Source organism: Equus asinus, chromosome 3, assembly GCF_041296235.1.
Source record: "Equus asinus isolate D_3611 breed Donkey chromosome 3, EquAss-T2T_v2, whole genome shotgun sequence".
Taxonomy (NCBI): Eukaryota; Metazoa; Chordata; class Mammalia; order Perissodactyla; family Equidae; genus Equus; species Equus asinus.
The window spans coordinates 123,259,670-123,287,508 of NC_091792.1; the positions used below are offsets into that span (position 1 = coordinate 123,259,670).

The window sequence follows — 27,839 nt, forward strand, 5'->3', positions numbered from 1 at the left end:
TCACATTTTATTGATTGTAGAAGTATGGAGGCTACCATCAAACATTATCAGATTAAAAGGAATGACTCTGGACAGTGGTACGTGGCTGAAAGGCACCTCTTTGAATCAATCCCTGATTTGATCTGGTATCACCAGCACAATGCAGCCGGTAAGTCAGGAACTTCAGGCTGGGAGAGTTGGAGAGCCAGGCCTCAGACAGGCAATGCATCTTTGGTTTCAGATACTTAACAGGAGCAAATATCCCTGTAGAAATGTTTACGAGCTTGAAATAAAACCTGTCGTCTGAGCAATTCTCTTTGTTGATGCTTCTTTGTTTTTCTAGTCAGGGGGCAAGAAGTAGGTTGACTTTTTACATTTCTGCCAGGTTAGAAAAATGATAGATGACTGGGAAGCAAGAGCCTACTTAGTCGTTATGCATTTGTTCTTGAAATTTACAGAGGGCTAAATGTAATAGGACTTCAGATGCCCTAAACAATGATGCTTCCTCCTCTTCGCCTCCATAAATTTGCTCCCTACTTTAGACAATTGCCATAGAAGATTACTCTTAAATCTCTCATTCTCTGCTCTTTCTTGTTTGAAGAAGAGAAAAAGTTACACAGGATACAGCCTTTCACAATTACAGTTTGACCAAAATATACCAGAGGCATATTTAACCCCCTTCCCCAGCAGTGGTTTGCAATAATTGCTATTTCTGCAAACCTATCATCCATGGAAAGATGTAGGATTCCAGAAAGTTCCACCACAATTATAATCACAGCTCTGGCCTTTAGCCCTCACCCCACCTCTGCCAGACCACTTTGAGCCCATGGGGGAATCTTCTTGCCTCAGCATTATAGAATTTGGAATCCATTGTAACTTTTCAAGTTGTTTTGACTTCTTGTCAGGCAGTGCTTTTTTAGATTTCTCTCATGAAAAGTGTGTTGATAAAACATCCCTTTGGGAAAGTGGCCACTTTTCCATTACGTTGGTTCTAAATATCAGAAATAAATCCAAGAAAATTTTTATCCACAGAAGGAATGAGTCCGCATGGATATTCCAGATGGTCACTGGGAGTTTGGTTAGACAGAAAGTGGCAATGCGTCTAGGTGGGGCCAGGCAGGATGAATTTGTGGCCAGAGATAGAAACCTTTCAAATCAGGAGACGAGTTCTGAGTTTTCTCCTTCACACGCCTCTCTCCCCTTCCTTCAAAGAAAAAAATCTAAGAAACAGAGTTGTTATGGTGGTGAGGTTAAAAAAAAATACCGAAGTAGATCAGGATGTGCTGACATGAAAAGATGTTAGTGATAAGTTGTTTAGTAAAAAAAAAAAAACCAGAAGTGCAAAGCAGTATATTTAGAGTATAGTCCCACTTCATAAAAAAAAATACACGTTCACACATATATGTGTGCATAGAAAAGCTCTGTTAAACTTTAGATAATGATTTAATACTAATAAGATTATAACAGACTACAAACTGCTAATGTTTACGTGTGGGGAATGCAACTGGGGGTACGGGCAGCTTTTATTTTCCACTTTACAGATTGCTTTAAGCTTTGATTTTTTTATCTTACATAAATTATTCTTATAATGTATAAAATACCATATAGACAAATTTTAAAATAAAAAATTGGATCAAACAATAAATGTATAAATAAAATAAATAAAAATAAAAATTTAGAAATAAAAAATAAAATGAAATAAAAAACAGGGGTTGAAAATTTATAACTATGGCTACTATTTATTAGAGAGGAAAGAAAGTAGAAAAGAAAGACGGCAACAAGAAAGAAGGATGATAAGAGGAAAGTCATGGGACCAGAAATAGCTGATATTTGTTGTAGATTTACTTTGAGCCAGACCTGTTCTGAGTGCTTTTATGCATATTATTTGTTTAATCTTCAGAGCAATCCTATGAGGTAAGCGCTGTTGATATCTCCATTGTACAAATGAGGAAACCGAGGCATGAGTTTTGAGGTAACTTGCTCAAGGTTACACAGTTAATAAATATCTGCACTGAGATTTGAACTCACAGAAATCTTTGAAACCATTGGAGCCGTTGAACATACTGGAACCAGAGTCTAGTATTCAACTACTTGTATTCAACTACTGCTTTCTCCTCCAGAAAGAGTCAAATCATGTCACTGGAGGATATTTTGGAGCGTACAGTTTTAGAAGAGACGGTGAATTGGAACTTTGACTATCCTGTATATTTTTTGACCTTTGCTTAATTTAGCCCATGACAATCTGTCTCCTTACCAGAAGTAAGGATAATGCAAAGAGAGTGACAGACTTCTTTTGCTAAATCACTTCAATCACTAAACCATTGGTAGCAATTCATAGACTAAAAGTATTTGACAAATAAAAACTTTGAAGTCAGAGGAAAGTGTTAGGGTCTTAAGGAAATTCTTTTTTTTGTTCTTTATTTGGATTATGTGTTGTAGAGACTCAACTAGATGAGAGCTCTAACCTCAACTAGGTCTTCAGAGTTACTGGTAAACGTCCTTTCCTGTTCTCTGTTTAAACTTTTACCCTTCTCCTCTTTTCCCCAACATTATCCACTGCCCTACCAGCACATCACCTCACTGTCTATTCATTAAGAAAATTGAAGCCACCAGGCATGAGCTACCTCAATCTTGTCCTCCTACTGTCATGCTCTCATCCTCACCTCATTCCCCCTGGGAGTGGTAAGGCCAAGCCTGTGCTCCTGTTCCCACCACTCCTCTCCCATCGGGACCACCCACCATCCACTCTTCCTTTCTCTCTTGTATCTTTTCCGTTTCTTCTGGCCTCCCTTCAGTCTGTAAACACATTTAAGACTTTCCCGTTCGAAAAACAAAACCAAAACCCTCCTTGGGCCTTCTTTCCTTTAGGTATTGCTCTTTTAAATCACACTTTTGGAAAAATGTGCCCACATCCACTGTCTCCATTTGGTCACTTTCCATTTGTTTTTCAAAGTGACCACCATATGGTGGTGCTTTCTAGTTCTCATATTTTCAAGTCCACTCTGCTACATTTGATAGCGTTGCCTTGAACTTCCCTGCTCCCTAGATGTTTTGAGACCACCCTTTCTTGTTCTTCTCTAACTCAGATCCTTCCTTATGGATCTTTCCAGTGAGTACTACTTCTACTCTTCCTTTAAACATTGGTGTTCTGCAGGCATCCATCATCACTTCTCTTCTCCCCCTAGACATTTCCCTTTGCATAATTCTTCTGCCTGATAGACACAGGACTTGCAGTCTCACAGGCCCTGAACTTCAACGATAAAATGGAACTCTTCATCTTATACCATTGCTCTCCCTCCACACCGACTCCTTTTCCTATTGTCTGTCTCAGATAATGGTATCATCATTCTGCCAATTACAGGGGCTGGAAATACAGGAGTCACAATAGATGCTTCCATTCTTCTTAATGTCTAACTTCTGATTAATTATCAAATGCAATTAATTTCATATCCTAAGTGTGTCTTGTATATGTCCCTGCCTCTCCCTGTCCAGTACTGCTGCCTTAATCATTGCTCACTTTGACAATTGCAATGGCCTCTTAACTCATCTTGTCTCTGATGTTGACTTCCTGTTAATCCATCCTTTATGTTAATGCCAGAATGATCTATTGAAAATGTAAGTCTGGTCATGCCACTCCCTTGTTTGGGAGCTTTCAATGGCTTCTTTTCACCTGCATGAAGACATAATGCTCCTTAGCATGGCTTACAAGGCCCATCATAACCAGAATACTATCTACCTCTCAAGAGTAATTTCTTGCCCCTCCTTGCCTCTTGCTTTTTGCTCAAGTACCCCCCATCCTTCCTGCCTCACACCTCTAAGTATCATCTCATGCCGTTACCTGTGCCTAGAATGTCCTTCATATATTCTCCTCATGGGTTAATTCCATTGGTCAGATTCATCTCAGGTATCGTTTCCTCCCAGAAGACTTCTTTGAATCCAACAATATGTGAGGTGCTCTTCCTCTGTGTCCCAGAGCACCTTGTGTATCTCCAGCACAGAACTTATTATATTCCTTTTATATTGGAATTGCCTCTCTCTGCCTCTTCCTTCACTGAGATGGAGGTCCTGTGTGCAGAGTCCTCATTTACTCATATTTGGATCCTCTGGGATCTTTGGGAACTACCTAGAAGAGCATCTTGCATACAATAGGCACTTAGTAATGCTTCTTTCTGTTCTTTTACTGGCCAAGCTTGTTTCTGTCTTCTAGCCTTTGCACATGCTCTTCCATCTGCCTGGAATGCTCTTCCTTGTGATCTTTGTAAGGTGGCTCCTTGTCCATCAATGCCAGCATTGCTGTCATTTTGTCAGAAGGGCCTTCCCTGAGCACCCACTCTAGAGCAGCTATATTCCATCTACTCTGCCTTGCACTCATCATCTCCTGCTTTTTCCTGTGTGTGCATGTACTTGTTTATTTTCTCTTCCCCCACTAGAATGTAAGCTCCATGAGAGCAGGTGCCATCACTGTCTTAGTCACTGCTATCTCCCACCATCTAGATAATGCTTGACACATACCAGGGCCTCAATAAACATTATCTGAAGAAATGAATAATAAATGCTTGTTGAACCAATCTGAAATTGACTGTGTAGAATACTACATGTTGACCCAAACAAAAAAATCATGCTTTTTTTTTTTTTTAAATAAACTGCTCTCAAAGAATAGAGTGGCAAAATTTCTATGCTTATAAACTGTTGGTGGTTGAATGAATTAGTGCCATCTTTCCAGACATTCTTTGATCAGGAAATCACATTTTAAGGAATTTATCCTGAGGCAATCATTTGAGAGGCGCATGCAAATGTATGCTCAAGAGCATACAGTATATTTTACAATAGTGCAATCTTGGAAATAACTTCAGTATCTGTTTATCGTCATTGACATATATCAATTACATATTGAGTGCAAAAAGCTTATAGCAAAATATTTACGCTTTTGTGAAACATTGGATGTGTACATGCTTTCAAATACACGTATGGAGATTTTTGCAAAGATGTTCACCAAAATGATAACAATATGTCTCTGGATGCTAAGATTTTGTGAGAGACCTTTATTTCATCTTTATATTTCCCTGGATTCTTTAATTTGTGTTCAATGAAAAATGTTTTTCAAATGGGAAGAATAAGCAAACAGAATACTTTTTTGACTGGTTTTTGTACCATACTTTTTTGACTAATTTATTTAAAGAATGGTGCTATCTTCTAGTATATTCGTTTTTTTTCTTTTATATTGTAACTAGGATTGAAATGCTGATTTCTCTTTCTCCCTAGGTCTCATGACGCGTCTCCGCTACCCAGTTGGGCTGATGGGCAATTGTTTGCCGGCCACGGCTGGTTTCAGCTATGGTAGAGTATGCATGTGTGCTCAAGTGGAGTATCAGATCCACTCAGGAATCCACCTCAGCTTCCCTCAACGTTCCTCAAGTTTTCAGCTCTTTTGAGATGTCTATCTAGATATATTTCTTCTCAAAGTTTAAATCCACCTTCTGAGATATTTAAATAAATGTATCTCATAGGGGCAATTTAAACTTTGGGGAAAAATGTTGCACTTTTATTTTAAATTCATTATACATTATTAGGAGCCCTTTGACACACGACAATTCTTTCTATTTGAGTGTTTGGGTTGTTGCTCTCTCGTTACGTGGGTGACTGGGAAATGATTGCTCCCCACGAGAACCAGCTCAGATGAGCTGCTAAAAGTGTCCTCTTCACCTTTTTCAAATAGAACTTGTACAGAGTTTGATTTGAATTATTTTCCAGCAAATGTGGTATTTACAAATCTGTGAGAATAAATAAGAGTCAAAGAATCCTGTTTTCTGATTTGGTAACAATTTATTTCCTTAAATTTCTCTCATTAGTGGGATTCAAAATATACTAAAAGAAAAAAATATATAACACAATTATATTTTGTAATAAGTAACCAGGACTCAGGGTCTCTATGTTAATCGGGATGGAAGGGTGATTTCGGGGGGCATGGGTGACTGACTTATTCCTCTTTCCTATAAGTACTATATATAATAAAAGTTCTACCCTTAACAATTTACCTACGTTAAACACAGACCTCTTTAATTAAAAAAATATAAACGTTTCCATTTTTTAACATCCAGAACAGTGCACAATTCAAAAATCTATAGCTCTATTAATTTTGCCTAGTTTTGAGTACTTTATATAAATGGAATTGGATGCTGTGCATTCTTTTGTGTCTGGCTTCTTTCTCTCATCATTCCACGTGTGAAATAACCCACGGGGTTGGGTGTGGTTGGTTCATTTTCATTGTGGCATAGTGCTCCATTGCATGACTGTATTACAATTGATTTACCCATCCTTTAGATGACCGTTTGGGTTGTAACGAATTTTTGTCTCTTATAAATAATATTGTTATGAATATTTTTGCCTGTCTTTTAATGAAGTTCAGTACATATCTATGCTCCAGCAATGTTGGATATATACTGAAGAGTAAATTGCCAGGTCGTGGGGTATGTACACACACAGATTTAGTCAGTTTTCCAAAGAGTTAACAAAATTTAGTTACTTTTCTGAAGAGCTTGTACCAAATTACATTTCAATCAACAGTGTATATGTGTTCCAGCTGCTCCACACAGTTGCCCTTGCCAAATTTGGTATGTGTGTGGGTTTTTTTTTTTTCCACTTTAGCCAATCTGGTGAATGTGTAGTGGTATATCATTATGAATTAAATACACATTTCCCTGGTGACTAATTACGTTGGTCGACTTTTCATAGGTTTAGTGACCATTTGGGTATGCTCTTTTGTGAGAGAATACACTATTCGAGTTCTTTTAACCCTTAAAAAATCGGATATCTACCTTTTTCTAATTGACTTGTTCATATTCTGAATAGGAATTCTTTGTTGGTTTTGTGTTTTAGAAATATCTTCTCCCAGTCTGTGCTTGCCTTTTCACTCTCTTAATGAGGTGTTTTTGATGAGCAGGATTTTAATGAATTTACCAATATTTTCCTTTATGGTTATATTCTATTGAATAAATCTGTGCCAATCCCAAGGTCATGAATATATTTTCCATGCTACTTTAAAAAGACGCCTACTATTGGGAGGCGGAGTACTTTGCAAAGCTGGTACAAGGGGCCATCAGCCCTTACAATTCTTTCGAATGCATTATTCTGAACTTCCAGCAGAGGGCGGTATTGTTATATAAAAGGAGATAGTAAAAACAGATCTGAGTGAGAGTTTTCGAGAGGGTTATTTTAAAAAGAGCTCTTTGTTCCTGATTGATTCTATAGAATGAGAAATATACAGTAACACAGAGTTCACTTCAAACATACAATTACATATATGTGGGTTAGAATCCTGACATTGGACTCATTAGACGCATTGATTAGACTTTTCCCTAAGCAGACCAGGGCAGAAAAGCCCTTTAGTGCTGGGAGTGGGTGTAGGAGCAGCAGAAGGATCTGAAATGGAGCCGGGCAGCCCAAATTTTACCTGCCTCACAAAGTTACTCACCAGGACATAAACAAACTGGAAACATGAGTATGTTGGGTCACAGATCTAGGTTTGGTAGGTTTAGTTTAGAAAAGTACAGAACTGTGGTTCATCCTCGGTCTCTCTAGAAAAAGAAGGCATGTTTTGATATCTATAATTCTTCTCCAAGTAAGTAAAGTTTGTGTTTTTAAACTTGAATTCTGGAATTACACGTTTAAGCCACAGGGAGAGTATTAAAAATGGTTACAGCTCGTCTCCACTCATCTGTAAATTTTTTAACCTCTCTGTAAAAGAAGAGGATAGGTGCAGATAATTCCTAGATCTTTTCTCACTCTAAAATTTTAACATCCTTTTCCCCACTTGTAACACAGATGTTTTACTTTTGCAGAAAAGTGGGAGATCGATCCGTCTGAGTTGGCTTTTGTAGAGGAGATTGGAAGTGGTCAGTTTGGGGTGGTGCATTTAGGCAAGTGGCGATCACACATCCAGGTAGCCATCAAGGCCATCAATGAAGGCTCCATGTCTGAAGAGGATTTCATCGAAGAGGCCAAAGTGATGACGTAAGTATAAGGAGCACCCAGATAAGTATCATACAATATACTGATGTCCTGGAAAGATCCTGGGTTTGGGGGTCCATTACACCTGGATTTGTATCACAACTCTGCCCAAGCTAGTTGTGTGACTCCGGCAAATTATTTGACCTCTGTGTGACCTGGGTGAGGTGTTTCACCTTTCTAAGCCTCAATTTCCTTGCCTGAAAAATGGAGATAACAATACCTACCTCTCTGGATCAATGTGTGAATTTAATGAGATAATCTATGAAAGTCAAAAGCATGTGTGTTCTTTTCAGCTTAATGATGAGTGCTTAGTAAGTGTACTTTTTTCTTTTCCCTGGAAGCACAACTGTTGATTTTTGTCTGGGTAGTAATATAAGGATAAAGAATTTGCTTTCAGAGAATTTAAGAATCATGAACTTTTACAGAAGTTGCTCTTTGCATACCATTGGACTCTGCTCTTAACTTCTGTGATTTCCCAGATCAGCATTTTGACTCAGTTGACCTGTGGCTGGTTTATGTCTGGAACCAGGGCTGGACCAGGGCAGGCCAATAATTTGGCAGAATTCATATCAACATTCTTTAAGTATTTGTTCAACATTTACTTAGGAGATCAGCAATGTGGTGAAGAAGGAAAACTCCAGATGGCATTTTCTAGATTCTATTTTATTAACCAAAGCAATTTGGTTCTCTTCCAAACTTGCGGACCTCGATTGAGAAAAAACAAAAACAAAAAACCCAGAAGTGACTAACTGGACCCATTCTCCTTTGAAGGCAGAGCAATGATGTCCCTTGGGGCTTTCAACCCATACCTCAAGTGTCTTATCAAAATGTTCTTTCTATCCACTTATAATAAAATGAATTCCAAGAGAAGTTATGGTGAATACAGTTTTCTAGTGACATCAACTTCCCAAAGACATTTTTTGTTTCCTTAGGTTACCCTAGTGGCCTTTGCTCCCTGATACTACCTATATCAGACCATGGTTTTCCTATGTCTTCATCTCCTGTGATATTCATTTCCTATGTTTTCATGTCCAGATAAAATCTATATTCCTGGGTGTTGGATTAAATAGGCATAATAAGAAAAGAATGAAGGGGAGACGTGATTCAGGGGAATTTGAAGTCGTATTGGAATCCTTATCAAGAAAGAATTAGAGATGTCTACCATCATGATGAGGGGATTCTTGAAATGTTCAAGCCTGATTGGGCATTTTGGGTCAGGATCTCTGATGATAATATTTTGAGGACAATGGAAGAGAGAGTTCCTAGCAGTTTACAGAGGCAGGCATGAGGCTAAGGGCTTATTTTTAAGTCAATTCAGATGGACTTAATATGTTTTTGGGTTTGAACATAGTCAATTTTTTCCTGATCATTTGAAAGTGAGGCAGGAAAAGTTGCATTCTAATGTCCAGTTGCAAATACATTTATCTTTAAAAAATTAAATAGCTGACACACATTGTGCTTTATCTACCAAACATATACAGCTTGGTATATATTACCTTCTTTTTTGTAAGTGTGTAGTTTAAATGTCACCTCCTCCAGGAGGTCTTCCCCAACTACCCTGTTTAATTGGCACTCCTAACCCAATTGCTTTCTACATATCACCTTGTATTAGTTCCATCAAAGCCCTTGTCACTACTCCAAAGCTTCATGTGTATTTGTTTTGTTCCTCTCCCACTAGAACATAATAATAGGACCTTATTTGGTTCTCTTAAAACTTGGTGAGTGTCTAAAATGATGACTAGCATGTGGTTGGGGTTCAAAAAGTATTTGTGGGTTATTGAATGAGTTAATGAATCCTCACCACAATTCTATGAGATAGGTTCTATTAAGATCCCAATTTAATAGATGAGAAAAAGGAAATGTTGAAAACTTACCTAATTTGCCTACAGTCCCACAAGAAAATATTGGTAGAGTTTCTAGTGGAAATCAGAACTGTGAACTGTCTGGGCACAAAGCCCATGGTCTTAGGTAATATGTCCATCCATAATCAACACATATTTTTTGGGCAGCTATTATATGCCAGATCTTATAGTAGTGGCTGTAACTGTTAACCAAAATTGTTGTCACTCTGTGTAGCGTTCCCAGTGCGGTAGAGGAGCAACTGTAAATCTCTCCTGTGCTCTTCATCACTGTATTTCAAGGGTGTTGCCTATATTAGAGGCCTGTACTCATGGGGTTTCCAGAACATCTGCTAAAGGTTGTTTGGAAGAATGGAAAAAAATGGCAACAGTCTTTTCCCTCTTAGACAACTTCAGCCCATAAAATCCTACTAAACTTTAAAATTTTATCTTTGTATCTTAACTTTGGTGTATACTTTTTGTAATATGTTCACGTACATGATCTCATTTAATGTTCATTGGAAGGAAGAAGGACAGGTTCTATTCTCCCCATTTCACATGTAAAAGATTGAAGCTTAGAAATCTTGAATGAGTTGCCCTTGGTCACGCAGTCAATAGGAGATAAAACAAAAACTTGCATTCAGCTCTTTTGACTAGGAGTATTACATTTTCTTTAAAGTATTACAACACTGCATTGCCTTTAAAGGATCCTTCATTGTAATTGTTGAACTATGAGTTTGTCCGTGGATGTAGCTTATTAGCAGCAGTGCATGTCTGAGCTATGTGAGGTAATTATATTTATAACAATAAAAATATACATATGTAAGTAATTTTAATTTATCTAAGAACCTTTTCACTTGCATCTCATTTCATTTCATTTCATTCATTATTTCTACATCATGTCTTCATGCCAAAATATCTTAGATTTTGAAAGAAAAGCTTTAACATTATAAATTCATATTACACAAAAATGAATAAAGTAAAAACGGAAAACACTCCTATCTCGCCTCCACCTCTCAAAGTGTCTTTCTCCAGGGGTAATTAATATTGATAATAAAAGTTTTTAGTTGGATTCCTAGGAGTTATTATTTAAATATGATTTCATTTAAATAATTTTTATTGTTTAATATTCTAATAATAAATGAAGTATTATTGAGCCCTCCAAATATTAAATATGTTTAAAAATCAACGGCATCATTCAGTTTTCTTATATTCATTCATTCATTTATTCAACACTTATCTATTGCTATGTGCCAAGCAGTGTTCTAAGTACTAGAAATACGATGATAAGTAAGACAGGTAAGGTTCCTATTCTTAAAGGGCTTGTGTTACGAATATGTTCTAGTGGAAGGATGGGAAGGGAAACAGACAACAAGCTAATAAATATATGAACAATATAATTTCAAAGAGAGGTGAGGGCTAAGACTACAAAACAGAATGAAGTGATAGAGACACAAGGATGGGTTGGAGCCTCAATTAGATTGGATGGTCAAGGGAGATTTGACGTGTTCTGAGCAGAAAAATGATCTGGTTTATATTTTAAATAGGCCATGCTGGCGACTAAGTGGAGAATGATTTTTGGGAATCAAAAGTGGGGGTGGCCAGATAGGTTGGAAACTATTGCAATGGTTTGGGTAGAAGATGATGGTGGGGGGAGGAGCGTGGAGAGAGATAGAAGAGAATAGTTTCAGCATCCATTTTTGAGACAGTGTCATCAGGACTTGCTGATACAGTAGATGTGGCAGTTCATGGGAGAAAACTAGGGAAACACAGGTGCAAAACCAGGGTTTTGGCGTGCACTATTAGGCAGAGGGTGGCACCATTTACTGAGCTGGAGGAAGACTGGTGGAGGAGCAGGTTTGGAGGAAAAATCAAGAATTCTGCTTTGGGCATGTTGAATTTGAGAAGCCTCTTAGATAGCCAAGTGTGACCAAGAGGTCAGGTAATTATATGAATCTGGAGTTCAGGAAAGAGGTCAGTATGGTCACCAGAGATGACATTTAAAACCCCAAGACTCAATGGGATCACTTAAGGAAGGAGAATAATTAGAAGAGGAGGAGAGGAGAAGCCTGCTGAGTGTGACAATATTTAAATAACAAATTTAAATAAATATGACATTTACCCTACGATGAGTCATGTACACTTTTCTAGACTGAGAAAAAATTGTATGAATAGGTAGTAAAGTTACAGCAAACAAGAAGATACGTTTTCTGTTTGCATCTTTCTATCCCCCTGGGAAATATTTGTCTTGTTTGTTAGAGTGAACCACTTACATAAAGGTTTATTTATTTGTTTTTGTCTTATTTCTGATAGATTTTTGCCAGTGATCTTGCTAAGCAAATGCAGTGTAATGTTCCAATTCTCAATTGCTTACATGTGGGTATCGACTTGGTGGATTTCTCATGGCAAATTAATATTTCATTTCGGGAGTTGCTTTCCTGCCATTATTCTACATACATGTAAACCACACCCCTTAACTGAAAGTATGCTTTATGAATTAGAAAGGCAAATTAGACAAAAAATATATATATAATATATAGCTAAAAATTAAAATCGTGTATAGATTCTCTGAAGGCCTCTCTTCCCCACTAAGTGGAGTGTTTTTGAAAGCTAATTGTATGGTAATGTGTCAATTAACCCCTCATACACGTTGTTTTAAGGTAAATAATTTCCCTGAGTCATTGATTTTATTTTATCTTTATGAATGAAAAGAGGTAACATTACAAGATACTTTCGACTAACAAAGAATTGGCTTGTTAAACATCTTCTAAAATCACAAACATTAATTTGAATTTTTTTCCATATTCAAATTATCTAGCTGGCATAAAAGGCCTTTAGGGAGTGAATGGTATATTCTGGAAGAAACAATAAAACATGATAAATTAGATGACTAAGAAGTTCTGTGTGTGTTTTAATAGGCAACATTCAAGGAGCTGTGTGTGTGTGTGTGTGTGTGTATGTGTGTAGTAAATACAGAGATTTCATTTTGGTAAATGTTTTTCAGCCTCCAACTGTATCCCAAAATTCCCTTTTAAACGCCTTTATTCTTTAGAATTTAATTTTCTTATTTATATGCATCAATCACTCTTTCTTTGCTCCTGTCTGTGCAGAATTTTTTGTCTGAGGGGCTGCAGTTAGAAAGGTTGAAATTCAAGGAACAGAAACTCTGTAAGACCTGGGCAAGGAGTAGCAGTAATGAGGAAGCAAAAGGCTTCCAAATGGGAAGCAGAAAAAAATAGCACATGGGACATGTATCTACAACGACTTAGGAAGTACTGCCTGAACTCTTGACCCCATTTTCTCAGCACGTAAAGTGGAAAGGAAACTTCTCTACTTTCTCTGTGGTTGGGTTAATTTTTATCGTATCTGGATGATAAAAATTACATAGAGATGGTAAATATCACCAGTTGGGTCCAAATGCTTTAAAATGAAGAAATGATACTGCTTACCGTTGTATGTTTTTCTTCACCAGGAAATTGTCTCATTCAAGGCTAGTTCAGCTTTATGGCGTATGTACACAGCAGAAGCCTCTTTACATTGTGACAGAATTTATGGAAAATGGCTGCCTGCTTAACTACCTCAGAGAGAGAAAAGGCAAGCTTAGGAAGGAAATGCTACTGAGTGTGTGCCAGGATATATGTGAAGGAATGGAGTATCTGGAGAGAAACTGCTTTATTCACAGGGATTTAGTGAGTATGGTGCAAATTCCTGTTATTTTATGTATTATACTTACTTTCAGAAAGAATGAAAATTTAGAACTTTCCATACTTTGAATAATGCATCCTTTGGCTTAATTTTTAAACAGTTTCCTATTCATGAAATTCATTGTGAAATATAACTTTATTTTTAATTGCCCATTGACGCTGTAGCCAAGTAGGTGTTACTCTAAATATGCCTTGAACTAGTTAACCATCACACTAATCAACTAACTAGAACTAATTTTCTTTCCCTCTCTTCTTTCCTCTTCTTTCCTTCCTTCCACCCAATAACCAAATACATATTGAGTACCTCATACATGTATTGAGTGCCCAGTGTATGTATTGCGTGCTCGTATATGCCAACCACTCTGCCAGGCTCTGGAGATACAATAGTGAGGAACAAGCTCCCCTTGTTCTCTCCCAAGGGTGAAACTGCCCCCTGTGAAGGTGGTTTGGTTCTAACAGTATCACAGCAGCATTACTGCCGTTATTGAGAAGGATCAGAAACCCTAAATCATTCTGTTCTGTAACGCTCACAACAGTCTTACCAAAAAAAAAAAAAAAAAGATTGAAGCTTGTCTTGCCCCAAATGCTAATCGCTCTGCTTTCTTGCCTCGCTACCTCCCCTTGAAAAACATTTTCTATTCACTCCACATTTATTTCTGATATTCATACTATTCCTTCTATGTCCTTCCATGTCTTATTTCTAAGTCCAAAAATTAACTCCAGTGAGATTTGAGAATTCTATTAGAAGTCCCTGATACTGACTGTCACCTAGAGATAATCCTGTACTTCCATCACCCATGACCAGGGTGACCATATTATTCAAGATTCAGGCTGGAATATTTTGGGGAGAGAAAGGAGGATAATTATATTGACCCCTGGTAATTACACACACCATTGCTTGTCCTACACATGACTTAGAGTTCTCATGGCATTTGTTATTTACTACTTCCTGTAATAGTTAATCGTTTACATTGTTTACATAAATATTAGATGCTAAACTCCTTGATATCAAGGCCCAGACTTCTGAGCTGCAGCACAGTGTGATGAGAACACAGGTTACAGAGCAATGGTTCTCAAACTTAGCTGTACATTAGAATCACCTGGGAGCTTTTAAAATATCACAATACCCAGACCATACTCCAGACCGATTAAATCAGAATCTCTGGGAGTGGAATCTAGCCACCAGTATTTTTTTAAATCTCCCTGGTGAGCCCAGTGTGCAGTAAAGGATTGAGAACCACTTTAGAGCTAGATGGCCTGGGTTGAAATCTCGACTCTGTTTCTTACTAACTGTGTGACTTTGGGCAAGCTAGTTAACTAGTAAAGTGGTATTAATTATTGCACCCCCCTCATATGGACTTGTCGGGAGGATTGCATGAATTAATATGTGTAAGCACATAAAACGGTGCCTGGCACGTAGAAGAGCTCAGCAATGCTAACTATTGTTATTACATAGCTAGACCATTGTTTGGCATCCCTCATGCACATTCTCCAGTGTCTAGCACACAGGAGCTATGAGTAAATTTTTGAATGGATGGATATGGCATCTGTTCCACCTAGCTCACTTTCCTGCGCTCTGCAGGTTTGTCTTTCTTAATAAGGATTAGAATTAAAAACTCAACAGGGTGACAGTTTGGGTCATTCTATTTGCTCCAGGTGGCTTCTTGAAGAACCTCCTATCCTTGGTTTCTTCCTTGATCACTTTCTTTAGTGTTCTGTTTTATCCACCTACATGCTACTTAAAATATGTCAGCTAACAATGAGTCTTTTCCTTGTCAAGGGCTTGCCTTGTGGTTCGGCTTTGGGATCATTGCTGGTGCTTGTCAACATCTTCCAAGCTGGTTCCTTTGGTTTACTGCTTCAAGTTTCTTACTTTTGTTTCTGGACTAACTGAACCATAAATTAGCTGAAAAGAGAAAAATCTATCAAACCATTGACCTACGTGAGGTTAAGTACCCAAATCAATGATTCTCTTGACTAAGCTGACTGGAAATGGATTGTTTTGGCATCAAATCGATTGTCCCTGCATTGTATAGTACCATATTTAGTTCACTGTGGTAATTTTAAGAAATGTGAAATTGTCATTGTAAATAATTATATTCAATGAAATGTATAGTTTTTAAAGTTTTTAAATATAATTTCTTAATTTTTATTAGCAATTATAAATCCCAAAGATATGTAATGACTATCCCTTTTCCATGCATAGTGGGCTTTTCACTTTTTATTTATGATGATAAATTTTAAAATACACATTATTTTTCTATGTCAAGATTCATAGTTTATCTTCTCTTAGATTGAGTTAATCCTCATATTTATCAAGGATATTTCTTGAGAAAGATTAAAAATTTTGAAAAGGAAAAAACGTTAAAATTTCTTTATATTTTTAAATTTCTTTGAAGAATCATGAAAATCCATGATGTGAGGGCAGACACGTTGAATCGTGGATAGCATTGACAGGCATCACCATAAAAATAGCCTGGCCGCCTACACGGAGAAGTAGTGCAGGAGCCCTAGCACACTAAGGAAAAGGAGAGTAGAAACTCTTGAAAGAAAATCCTGTGTTCAAACTTGGGCTCTTCTCTTCTTTCTATAGGCAGCAAGGAATTGTTTGGTCAGTTCTACAAGTGTAGTAAAAATTTCGGACTTTGGAATGACAAGGTACATGATTTTTTTGTTGTTGTTTACTCCTAAGAGGGAATCTTACATTTGTTTACTGACAAACTGAAATGTTAAGCGCGTTGCTCTCTTCTTTCCTCTGGGGGAGGTGTTAATGTGGTTACATGGCCTGCTCACCCACTTTGAACTTTAGGACATGCGCCAGTTCCAGCAGTGCGGTAAATGGGTACTGGGGGCTCTTCCTCTGGTCTTCTCTCAGGCCATTATTAAGAAAACCGTGGCATATTTTAAAGTTAAAAAGAATTTCTCAGTCTATTCATCATATGTGGAAGGTTAAGAAAAAAGCTTTTCTGATATATGTGTATTTCTGAAAGAGAAAAGTATAACTTTGTTTGCTTAGTTCTGACTTTTCTATGTCATCGTCATGCATTTCCTTTATCAAGTGTAGTGGTTGACTTTAAGTCCACAACTCAAGAGTGTGGAAAATCTAAACTTATTTCCTAGAACTCGATGCAGTTTCTGTTTTGAGCCCCTTTTCCTTCAGGTTGATAGAAATCTAATCCCAGTGAATGTGGGGTTTCTCCCTGACTCTCTTCAGGGTCAAAATCTAAGTTCCGTGTGTATCATGGGGCCATGGTACTGGTAGGGAGATGGCCTGTCTGGTCCTTGTTGGTATCCATTGACACTGGCTTCTTTGCAACCACCGTTTTCCTGTTTTGTCCTTGGTTGGCCATCCACACAGGTGGCCGCTGACTCATCTTAAATTTCTGCCTGCAAGATTCCTTCATATCGGACACTCTCCATGATTAGAAAACTCCGTGGAGCTATCTGAGGCCCTGTTTACCTAGGCACATCCACAGGCTATTTGTTCTCTGGAATCTTTCTGCCTGGGCAACCCTTGTAGGGTGCAGGGTACAGGACCCTACCTCAGCTACCCACTGATTTCTAATATGCCTTCCTTTTCCCTTCAATTTTCCTCCAATCCCAACTCACGGGATCTTCCAGAGGGATGGACAGTGGTGGTGATGGGGAGATCTCAGTCTTATTCATGATCTGTTCTCCCAAATATTTTGTTAATAACTCAGTCCTTCTCTGGAAAGCTTTTTGAAACTCAAAAGCTATGAAAAATGGCTAAAAGAGGAAAAGGAAAAGCCTTTTGTTTTCTATTACTCCTTCTTTCCCCTAGTAGAATGACCTCTGGCTCAATAAAGGGTTTAAAGATGGGGTAAGGTAGGGCATGTGAAAAAAAAAAGTGGGAGTGTGGTGAAGCATTAATCAGTAATTAAAAAATACTCTACTGCATCCTTAAGGGGCTACATAGCACAAGTTGGCTATCATCTCTATTCTCCAGATTCCCACAGTTGGATGTTCCTGCATACAATTCTCAAAAAAGAGAGCGGGCTTAATTTTTTAAATTATTTTTTAAAGGAGATGGTGGTTATTATTGACTTCTTTCCATATAGGACCATTCTAATGCATTGGAGATTTTTCACATCAAAATGTATTATGTTCAAATACTTTCATTTCCCCTCTCTTTCTGCCCCACGGAAAAATATATGCATAAAGAAAAAAAATAAGGAATCCAACTTTGAATTTACTCTTTTCCATTATATATTTCTCTTTTATTTCCTTTTTATAACTTTTGTTGTTAGAACATTCAGCGTGCTTCTTTGCAGAATTCAAAATTTGTCATAATTAATGTAATCGGTAGAGTATGTTTTCGACTGAAGAATTGCTATGGTTTTCTGAGACCCAGATAAAATAAACACAATTGAAGGTTGGTTTAGGGAAGAAACACTATAATGGATACTTTCCCACTTTAATAACAAGAAGAGAAGGTGTACAGAACCTTTCTGGCCCAAAATAATTTGTTCGATCTCGGAGTTAACTAAAGGAATTTGAAGTAAACAAAACTTGGAGGTAATGAACACAATGTGCTTTGAATCTGATGACTGTAGGTATGTTTTGGATGATGAATATATCTGTTCTTCTGGAGCCAAGTTCCCAGTCAAGTGGTCCCCTCCTGAAGTTTTCCATTTCAACAAGTACAGCAGCAAATCTGACGTCTGGTCATTCGGTGAGTGAATTTGATGGAGCTTGATTTAATGAAACAGGCCATTCTCTTTTAACTTTGAATTCTTAATATGATGTAGCATTTTAAAAAAGTCTTCTTATAACTGTGCTTCTGTCTTAGGTATTCTAAACACATCCAGGCTGTCTTTGGCAACTGATGTCAAACACCTTCTTACAGAACTGTGCCTTTGGATCTTTTCCTTTCTCATTGAGCACTTGCTATAAAACCATAACAAAGAGCCTACTGATCTAGAAAACAAACTCGGCCAACTTTTCCACGCCACAGAGATTTCCAAGGAAAACTGATTACATGACAATCTTGAATTTTGAGTGTAATTAATAAACTTCATTGTCTAACTACTAGCACCACCTCATTCACTTCATTACCTTCAAATTTTGTGGAATTTAGACATAGGCATCCTTCGCATCCATCAATTGACATTTATATTGGGTAATGTACTTCTTGGAGACAGAGACACTATAGACCCATGTCCACTGGGGTTTTTTCTTTGAGTTGATTTTCAAAAAGTGGCAATAAATGTGTCATAATCTATTTTCTTTCACCCAGACCTTCCTGGATGGCTTTTTGGGTTTGGACAGACAGCTGCGCCCCCTCAGAAGGGTGTGAATTTTATTGTCCACGTAAAGTTAAACTTGTACCATTGACCTCATTAGCTCTCCACTGACATGTGGTAGTCTAGGCAAGCGACATCTTAAGCTCTACCAGAGAGCTGTTGAGTTATGAGACCAGTGGATTGCAACACAAGAACCTCATCAAGTGGTTGCAGAACAATGAGAACTCCTTGAGCTTGGCTTGACCACTTGTCTTGCTTCCCCACTAGACAGTGAGCTTCTTGAGCACATGAACTGGTCTCATTCTTAAGGATCCTTTGGCTCTAGCATAGGCCCAGCCTCTAATCAATACCTAATACATATTTGTAGAATCAGTGAATAATTAAAGGAACTCAACTTGAAAGAGTTTCAGTCATCAATCAATCAATCAATGATTATTGAACACCTACTTCTGTAGAGAGCCCCTGCTAGATATTCTGGGGCTCTACTCGGCAGTCTAATCTTTCAATGGGAGGAAGGGAACACATGCCATCTACCGGCTGGTAAACTCTTGGCCTTGGCAAGCAGCAGAGGCTCACACAATTCTGCCGTTTTCCTTTTTTTAAAAAATTTTCTTGAGGTCCCATTGGTTTATAACATTATATGAATTTCGGGTGTAATCGTTATAATTCTACTTCTGTATAGACTGCATCGTGTTCACCACCAAAAGTTTAGTTGCCATCTGTCACCATACACATGTGCCCCTTTACTCCTTTCGCCTTCCTCTGCCCCCTTCTTCTCTGGTAACCTCCACTTTGCTCTCTATATCTATGTTTGTTTATCTTGCACATATGAATGAAGTCATATAGTAATTGTCTTTCTTCATCTGACTTCTTTCACTTAGTGTAATACTCTCAAGGTCCATTTGTGTTGTCACAAATGGCAAGGTCTCATCTTTTTTATGGCTGAGTAGTATTCCATTATATATACACTGCGTCTTCTTTATCCATTCTTCTGGTGACGGGCACTTGAGTTGGCTATTGTAAATAATGCTGCAATGAACGTAGGGGTGCATATATCTTTTTGAATTAGTGTTCTTTGGATAAATACCCAGAAGTGAAATAGCTGGATCATATGGTATTTCTATTTTTAGTTTATTGAGGAATCTCCATACTATTTTTCACAGTGGCTGCACCAGTTTTCATTCCTACCATCAGTGTGTGATAGTTCCCTTTTCTCCACATCCTCTCCAATACTGGTTATTTCATGTTTTTTTAATAATAGCCATTCTGATGGATGTGAGGCGATATCTCATTGTAGTTTTGATTTGCATTTCCCTAACAATTAGTGATGTTGAACATCTTTTCATGTGCCTGTTGGCCATCTGTATATTTTCTTTGGAAAAATGTCTGTTCATATCCTCTGCCCATTTATTGATTGGGTTGTTTGTTTTTTTGTTGTTGAATTGTATGAGTTGTTTATATATTTTGGATATTAACCCCTTATTGGATATATGAATTGCAAATATTTTCTCCCAGTTGGTAGGTTGTCTTTTAATTTTGTTGATGGTTTCCTTTGCCCTGCAGAAGATTTTAAGTTTGATGTAGTCCCATTTGTTTATGTTTTCTTTTGTTTCTCTTGCTTAAGGAGATAGGATATTCAAAAAGATTCTGCAAGAACTGATGTCAAAGAGCATACTGTCTATGTTTTATAGACATAGGAGTTTTATGGTTTCCAGTCTTACATTTAAATCTGTAATCCACTTTGAGTTAATTTTTGTGTATGGTGTAAGATAATGGTCTACTTTCATTCTTTTGCATGTGGCTGTCCAGTTTTCCCAACACTATTTCTCCGTTGTGTGTTTTTATCTCCTTTGTCGAAAATTAGCTGTCCATATATGTGTGGGTTTATTTCTGGGCTCTCAATTCTGTTCCATTGATCTCTGTGTCTGATTTTCCTGCCAGTACCATGCTGTTTTGATTACTATAGCTTTGTAGTTATTTTGAAGTCAGAGATTGTGATGCCTCGAGCTTTGTTTTTTTCCTCAGGATTGCTTTGCCTCTGTCATTCTCTATTGAATGGCGGAAAGGTTTGTTGATTTCAGGGTGTGGGGACATGAGCATACATAGAAATGAAAATGCTGCCAGCACTTTATTCCAGTAGGGCGACAGTCAAGACCAATGGAAAAAGAAAGGCATTGTTTCCCTCGAAAGTTTTTCAGCTTACAGGCCTGCTCAGAAACTAAGCTGCACATGGTCTGCTTCCTAGATGGAACTGCTGTGATTCTGGATGGTTATAACTCAAAAGCTGGAAGAGGAAAATAATGCCTTGTATTTTGAAATAGTTCTTTCAGTTCCAAGTAACTATTTCTCTCTAACCTTTTGTTTTCATGCATTTTATTTGCAGGAGTCTTAATGTGGGAAGTTTTTACAGAAGGAAAAATGCCTTTTGAAAATAAGTCAAATTTGCAAGTTGTGGAAGCCATTTCTAATGGCTTCAGACTATACCGCCCTCGCCTGGCACCAATGTCCGTATACGAAGTCATGTACAGCTGCTGGCATGAGGTGAGTGTCCCTTACTTTCCTGTGAAGGTTTGTAGTCCCGGCATCTGAGAACAGACCCGATTATCACAAATCTTACCCCAGGACTCCATCACGGCAGGAAAACGTGTCTGTTTTTTGGTAATGATCCCTGAGAGCGAGCAGAAGTACCATTTCTGTCTGAAACTCCCATGACAAAGTCATTAATCCATTTTGTTTCTAACAATGGCCTTTCATCTGAGGAATTCAGTGCGTTTTCCAAGTCTTATCTCTCTGGTTCTTGTGGAAACTCTTGATGTTATGAAAGCCTCAGCGATCAGATGGTTTACTCCTTTTAAGAACTGGTAGGAGGAAACTAAGGGTAGAGTTAGGTTTATTAAGCTTCCACACTGAAAGAGAAGGGTGCTGTTTTTGTTTATTTCACTCTAATTTGTCTTGCTTTTCTAAGTCTAAAAGTAATGGGTTTCATCTGTCTTGTGGCACTCAAGACTCCTGATAGAGAGATGAAACCAAAATAGCAATGAAGGCAGAAAGTGTGCCAGGAAATTCTACTTGGGAAATTATCTCTTGGGAGCCCCGTTTCTCTTTTTCTAGAAATGCCAGGCTTAAAAACCAAGCCAGAGGGGTTCACCTTCCACCTCTGTCTTTTCTGGGCCCTGACTCAGCACAGCTCTCCCCTTCGTAGCAGACTCCCCTGTGATTTTTTTTTGAGGAAGATTAGCTCTGAGCTAACATCTGTGCCCATCTTCCTCTATTTTATATGTGGGACGCCTGCCACAGCATTGCGTGATAAGTGGTGCATGGATCCAAATCGGTGAACCCTGGGCCGCCCAAGTGGAGTGCACAAACTTAACTGCTCCGCCCCTGGCCGGCTCTGCAGCTGCCCCTGTGATTTTGACGGCTCCTCTCTCTTTCCAGCTGACAGTTTTAGCCCAGAAAAGCCACAGCTGGGGGAGCAGTTTCCTCCTGGCTGAAAATGAAATCACTTGATTCTCATTCCCACAAATACTGGAAAATTCAATATTTTAAGAGCGATATGGTTGTTCATATTCCAGACAAATATTAATTTTATAAATATCCCCAATGTATGAAAATATTTTACATATGGTTAACTAATCGGCAAGGAATCTTGAGACATAAAAAAGGTTAAATAAGCGGTCAGTGGCAAATAGATGTCTTAAGAGCATCTTTGCAATAATTACACAAATAGCTCAGGAATACATATTGTATATGAAGCACGTGCATATAATATAATACCTATTGAGATTTTATATATCTGTGAAGAGGAGACAGAGAAAGGAGTAAATAGTATGCTGACAAGAGGACCAAATATATGACGTCAGTCTCAAACTGCAGTGGGAACGTGGATTAAAACGTTTTGGTATGTTAATTTATTTGTTTGCAAAAGTTGATGTTTCCTACAATTTTTAATGTAATCTAAAAGCCCCAAGTGCTTAGGCATCTCTAGATTCAAACGTGATATTAGCATTGACACGCACATTTCACAGGCCCTGCTACCTGCGGAACCCTAGCCCCTGCAGAAAGCTCCACAACTGATCCTCGGGGTCTCAGGAAGGACTCTCACGAGTGCTCACAAATTCTTCTGTTCTGTCCTTTTTATTGATGTCCTTTGTTGATAAGCCACTAAGTGTGGTGTCTCCCCACTAACCCTGCTGCCAGTGATCTTTATGAGACTATGGCTCCCATGAGGAGTTCTATTTCCCATGGACTTCAAAGATGCCAACAGGGTCATCTCTTCTTCCTCATGGAGCCAAAGCCAAACCACATCCCACAGTGAAATAGGAAAAATGCTCCAGTCCTTGGCTGCGTGGCCAGATTTTTTGTTGACTGAGCCTTAGGACAGAGCAGCCTGTGCTCCAGGACCTGCAAAGTCCCTCATGAAAACATGCATTTTGCTTTCTGGCTGAAATCCTTCTTCCCACAGGGGATCAGGTAGAGTAAATAACTGGGACTGAGCCCGGGAGTCTGATACTCTCGATGCTCCGTCTCTCCCAGCTCTTCCTTTTCCCTGTACATATCAAATCATCCAAGTCAATCACTAGGGCTGTGAGGTCCAATAGAACTTTCTGTGAGAATGGAAATGTGCTTTGTCTGTGCTGTCAAATTGGGTAGCCACACCTGGTCATTGAAGACCTGAAAAGTGGGTGGTGTGACAGAGAACTGAATTTAAACATTTATTTAATTTTAACTAATTTAAATTTAAATAGCCACATATGGCTGTCTGCAGCTCTAGCCATTTAACTTCGCAGGGCTCTCTTCTCTTACATTTTCACATTCGTGCCTTGCCCCGCTGCCAATCACTCCCTGTGCGTCAGCCAAGATAGCTTTCTCTTCTGTTTGTGGAGAACCAGCCTAGATCCAGTCCCTGCCAGCAGGTCCCAGAGCTGGTGTCTGAGTGAGTCTTAAGCTGGGCTGACCACCTGTTTCCCTTTTCCAGAAACCCAAAGGCCGCCCTACGTTCACTGAGCTGCTGCAGGTTCTCACAGAGATTGCAGAAACCTGGTGACCTGAATGGAATGGCACCCCAGAGGATCATCTTGCAAAACTGTCACAAAAGGAAATCCTGTGTAGGGTCACCGATAGTGACTATCTTCCTTTAGAGTTGCTGACGCTTGGAAACAGCGCAAAGATCACAGGCTTTTCAAACTTTTTAAAATTTAAGAATATTCTGACAGTTTTTCTACATGTATATTTGAGAGGAACTTCTGAACTCTTATTTTTCTGTGATATTCTTCATGTCCCGTATGTGAAGAAGGAAAAAATGCTCTGTAGCAGTCTTCATAGTGGCTCTCTTCACGAGAATAGCCCTGAGAACCCCTGAGGGTATGTGACAACCTGACCCTTTCCAGGGCTGAGGACATTTCTTTCCTGAAGGGGAATGACATTCTGAGTGACATTTCCTGAAGGGGAGTGTTCCATGCACAGAAGATGAAAAGGAATTCCACCAACTCATGGAATAAAGGAGACTCCTCTGTAGAATGTCATGCCTTTGAACTGTACAGATCTTTACAGAAAATGCACCTTAACAAACGACATGAATGTGAGCATTCTGGAACTGTCTTTTACAGTCTTCCCCATGTTATTTAAGAAATTGTTTTTGTACATATCTCATTAGTTTGCAGACAGTTTCTTGTATTCCAGTTTTAAACACTGTTTTAGGACATAATCAAAGTTCTTCTTTGAATAGGTCCTGGTGACATTTCTATTTCTAGTGATATCCATTTTCAGGGACAATTCAGAACCTGAGTCTCAATTCTGAGATTTCACACTTTGTACATGTGAAATTGGACAATTTAAGAAACCTTATTTTGTCATAAAAAGCACCTCCTGTTTATTTCTAGAGGATGAGTTGGTCTTTCCACAAGAACAAGAGGAAGCAAAAACAAGATGTCCAAATGTTACATAAAGCTCTGTTATTTCCATAGTCCAGGGTTTTGAATTCAAGGTGAAATAACTAGTAATCATAATTAAATCTTAATTTCTCATGCACTGTTTGTAGGAATGATTGGAAATTGATCTTTATCATTCTGAGTGCTTCAGAAGTACCACAGGAGGAAGGGTGCTGCAGAAAGCACCAGCGTCATCGCCATGGAGTTTAACAACAAATGGGAGCCTACTGTTTGTATATTGTCCCACTCTGCATCATGGTCCTGGGGGAACATGTTTTATGATTCTCATTAGATTCTAAGTTGCTGGCCATCAGTGGTTGTAACTTTTAAATCATATTTCCCCACTCCAAGAATGATATCTTTGGATATCAATGGTATTCAATAAATGTGCATTAAAATAATGAGCATCAGGCACAAGAATTATCAACCTTGCTGATTCAAGTGGTGGTCTCAGAAATGTTTGTATGAGATACTGTGCTGTGTCTGAGACTATGACACCCCTTTTCCTCATGACTCCTGCTATGGGGAGGTGAGACAGGAGATCCTATGACTGAGACCTTAGTTCAAGTAAAATGTGTGAAAATCTAGCTCAAGAGGGCATGAGACTATTTAACAGCAAAAGCAAAGGGAGGGAAGGTAATGTTATTACATAGGAAATAAAATAATACCAATATATGCAGTAAGGTGTCCTTCTCAGGTTTTACTAGGCTTGGAAGTCCCTACTCTCCCCCAAAAAGAAAAAAGCAAAACCCAAACACTGAAAAGCTAGGACTGACTATAGAGCATCTCCCATGTCTAGAGATGCAATGCAGGGAGACAGAATACAGAGCACAGAGTGATACCAGATGTAAGTCGTTCCTGGGGGTTATATGGCAGCAGTTGGCACTCTAAGAGCATATATTGGCAGTGGCAGGCGAGCTCTATTCCTTTTAACATGTAAGAAAGTTTGAGATACCAAATTAGGAACAGGAATAACTGGAGCTATCATATAAGTAAGACTCCAGATAATGTGTGAATGTGGAATGATTATGGACAGCAGTTCAACACTCTCATCTAACAAAAGAAAAAATTTCTTTAAGAGGTAGCCACACAACTTACGGAAGGAGACTACGTTTTGCAACCAGTCTTAATGTTAGTCATTGATGTGACCTCTCCGTGAGTAGCTTAACTACTCTGGGGTGAGGCATTGCAATAAATAGCTCTGCATAAGAAATAAATACGAAGTTTAGGGGTTAGTTGTGGGTGAGAGCCCTCAAAAAGGAGAAGACAGGAGATCAAAGGAGAGAAAGGAAGCTCAGAAAAAAGGGAAGAATTTGGAGGCCAAGGGGAAGATACAATAAGTATAAATAACATTTAAGGCAAAAATAGCCAAAGGAATTGTTTTTCTTTAGTAAACTTTTTACTGAAGTACAATACATGGTTCCACCGTTGCATTGGCACCATGTTTGGCTGGCAATCAAACTCACAAGACACAACAGCATTTAATCCAGCACTAAGTTTGCTTAGCTTTTTGTAAGGTTACAGGACAGGAAAGAAAGCATGCACAGCCCTTCAGTCTCAATGGAAGACTTCCAATTCTCCATGTGCATAGATGCTTGAGTCCCTCCTCATCTGCCTGGAGAGTGTGTATGATTGCTGGCGATAAGGCCATAGTGTATGGGGTTGATCTTGATGCAAAGAAGCTTTTCCCTTGGTTCCCCATCAGTTATGTAGGCGTACAGTTCACAGGTCTCCCAGCCCATGTGCTGTCTCACAGACCAGAGATTTCAAAGCATACGAAACATGTGTCTGGCCCTGGTACTCAACATTCCGAATTTAGCTTAACTTGGGACATATCCAAGGGACTGGTGCTGGGAGAAAGCAAACTATAACCCTCCAAGGCAGGTCTAGGTCTGAGAGAAAAAGAGTACAGGCCCGCTGTTGACCCTTTACTCACATATACATAAATAGAAGTACACAAATCATGTGTACATAGCTTAATTTTCACAAAGTGAGTATATCTGTGTAACTAGCACTCAGATCAAGAAATGGAACATTTCAGAATTTCAAAAGCCATTCTCATTCCCTATTCAACTCATTGACCCATTAGTAATCCACATCCTGATTTCCAACACCATGAATTAGTATGGGCTACTTTTGAATTTTCTGTACATAGGATCCTATGGTATGTACTCTTTTGTGCCTTGCTTCTTTCACTTGATATGTTTGTGTGATCCATCCATGTTGTGTGTAGCTATGTTGCATTCTTTCTCATTTCTGTGTGGTCTTCCACTGTATAGTTATACCGCAGATTATTTATCTCTTCTACTCTTGATGGATATTTGGGTCGTTACCAATTTTTGCCTATTAGCCTCTGCCATGCACATTTTTCTACATATCTTTTGGTGAAAATATGTATATATTTCTGTTACATGTATGCTTAGGAGTGGAATTGTGGGGCCAAAAATTATGTGTATGTTTAGTGTTTGTAAGTAGTGCCGAATAGTTTTCCTAAGTGGGTATAACGAAGGCCACAACGAGCAGCAGAGTATGAGTGTTCCAGTTGCTTCACATCCTCAACAACGTTTGGAATCGTCTTGGCCGTTACAATGACTAAAGAGTTTTTATGGACAAGGGTGTCTCGTATTTGATTTTAAGTTGTTTGTGGAGCTGGTGCTACCATATAATCTCTGTCCCCCACTCTGTTGTCAGCATAGCAGTATGCTACACGCACAACCTAAATTAGATAGCATTTGAGAAGACTGAATGATTGGGGTGATACAAAAGGAAAATATTAGTGATGTCATGCAGAGCAGAGGGGGGAATTTGACAGAAACAAGAACTTGGATCTGGAGATATTATGAAAGATGTGGGTTTCCCGTCATCTAGTGGGATGGACAGATGCACACACACACCCCTCCTATTTGTATCTCTAATTTCTTTCCATGGACGGGGGGGTCTTATTAATCAGAAGGCCATGACTTGATGAGAAATTTTATAGGTTTGGCAAAACAAGTTTGGGGGTTGGCAGTGGAGACAGATGCACTGCTTGACCTGTAGAGAAACCAGAGAAGGGCAGCGGGGGAGAGAAGCAGATAAAAGAGCTGGAGGGATGACATTGCCTGATGTCAGTGAAAGACC

At 38.6% G+C, this 27,839-nt stretch overlaps 1 protein-coding gene across 6 annotated transcripts in view; it reads left to right on the plus strand.

Moving 5' to 3' along the window:
• Nucleotides 1-27,328, plus strand: part of TXK (TXK tyrosine kinase) — a 62,551-nt gene extending 35,223 nt beyond the window's left edge. For 4 of the 6 annotated variants that reach the window (XM_014857122.3, XM_070505936.1, XM_014857126.3 and 1 more), the window contains 8 exons: nucleotides 21-148; nucleotides 5,242-5,316; nucleotides 7,818-7,989; nucleotides 13,297-13,513; nucleotides 16,122-16,186; nucleotides 18,103-18,221; nucleotides 21,176-21,333; nucleotides 23,768-27,328. In XM_014857122.3, the coding sequence (XP_014712608.1) occupies nucleotides 21-148; nucleotides 5,242-5,316; nucleotides 7,818-7,989; nucleotides 13,297-13,513; nucleotides 16,122-16,186; nucleotides 18,103-18,221; nucleotides 21,176-21,333; nucleotides 23,768-23,836 (1,003 nt within the window). In that variant the 3' untranslated portion in view covers nucleotides 23,837-27,328. The remainder of the gene's footprint in view (nucleotides 1-20; nucleotides 149-5,241; nucleotides 5,317-7,817; nucleotides 7,990-13,296; nucleotides 13,514-16,121; nucleotides 16,187-18,102; nucleotides 18,222-21,175; nucleotides 21,334-23,767) is intronic. The other 2 variants (XM_070505938.1, XM_070505940.1) reach the window with 1 other exon arrangement.
• Nucleotides 27,329-27,839: the final 511 nt, after the last annotated feature.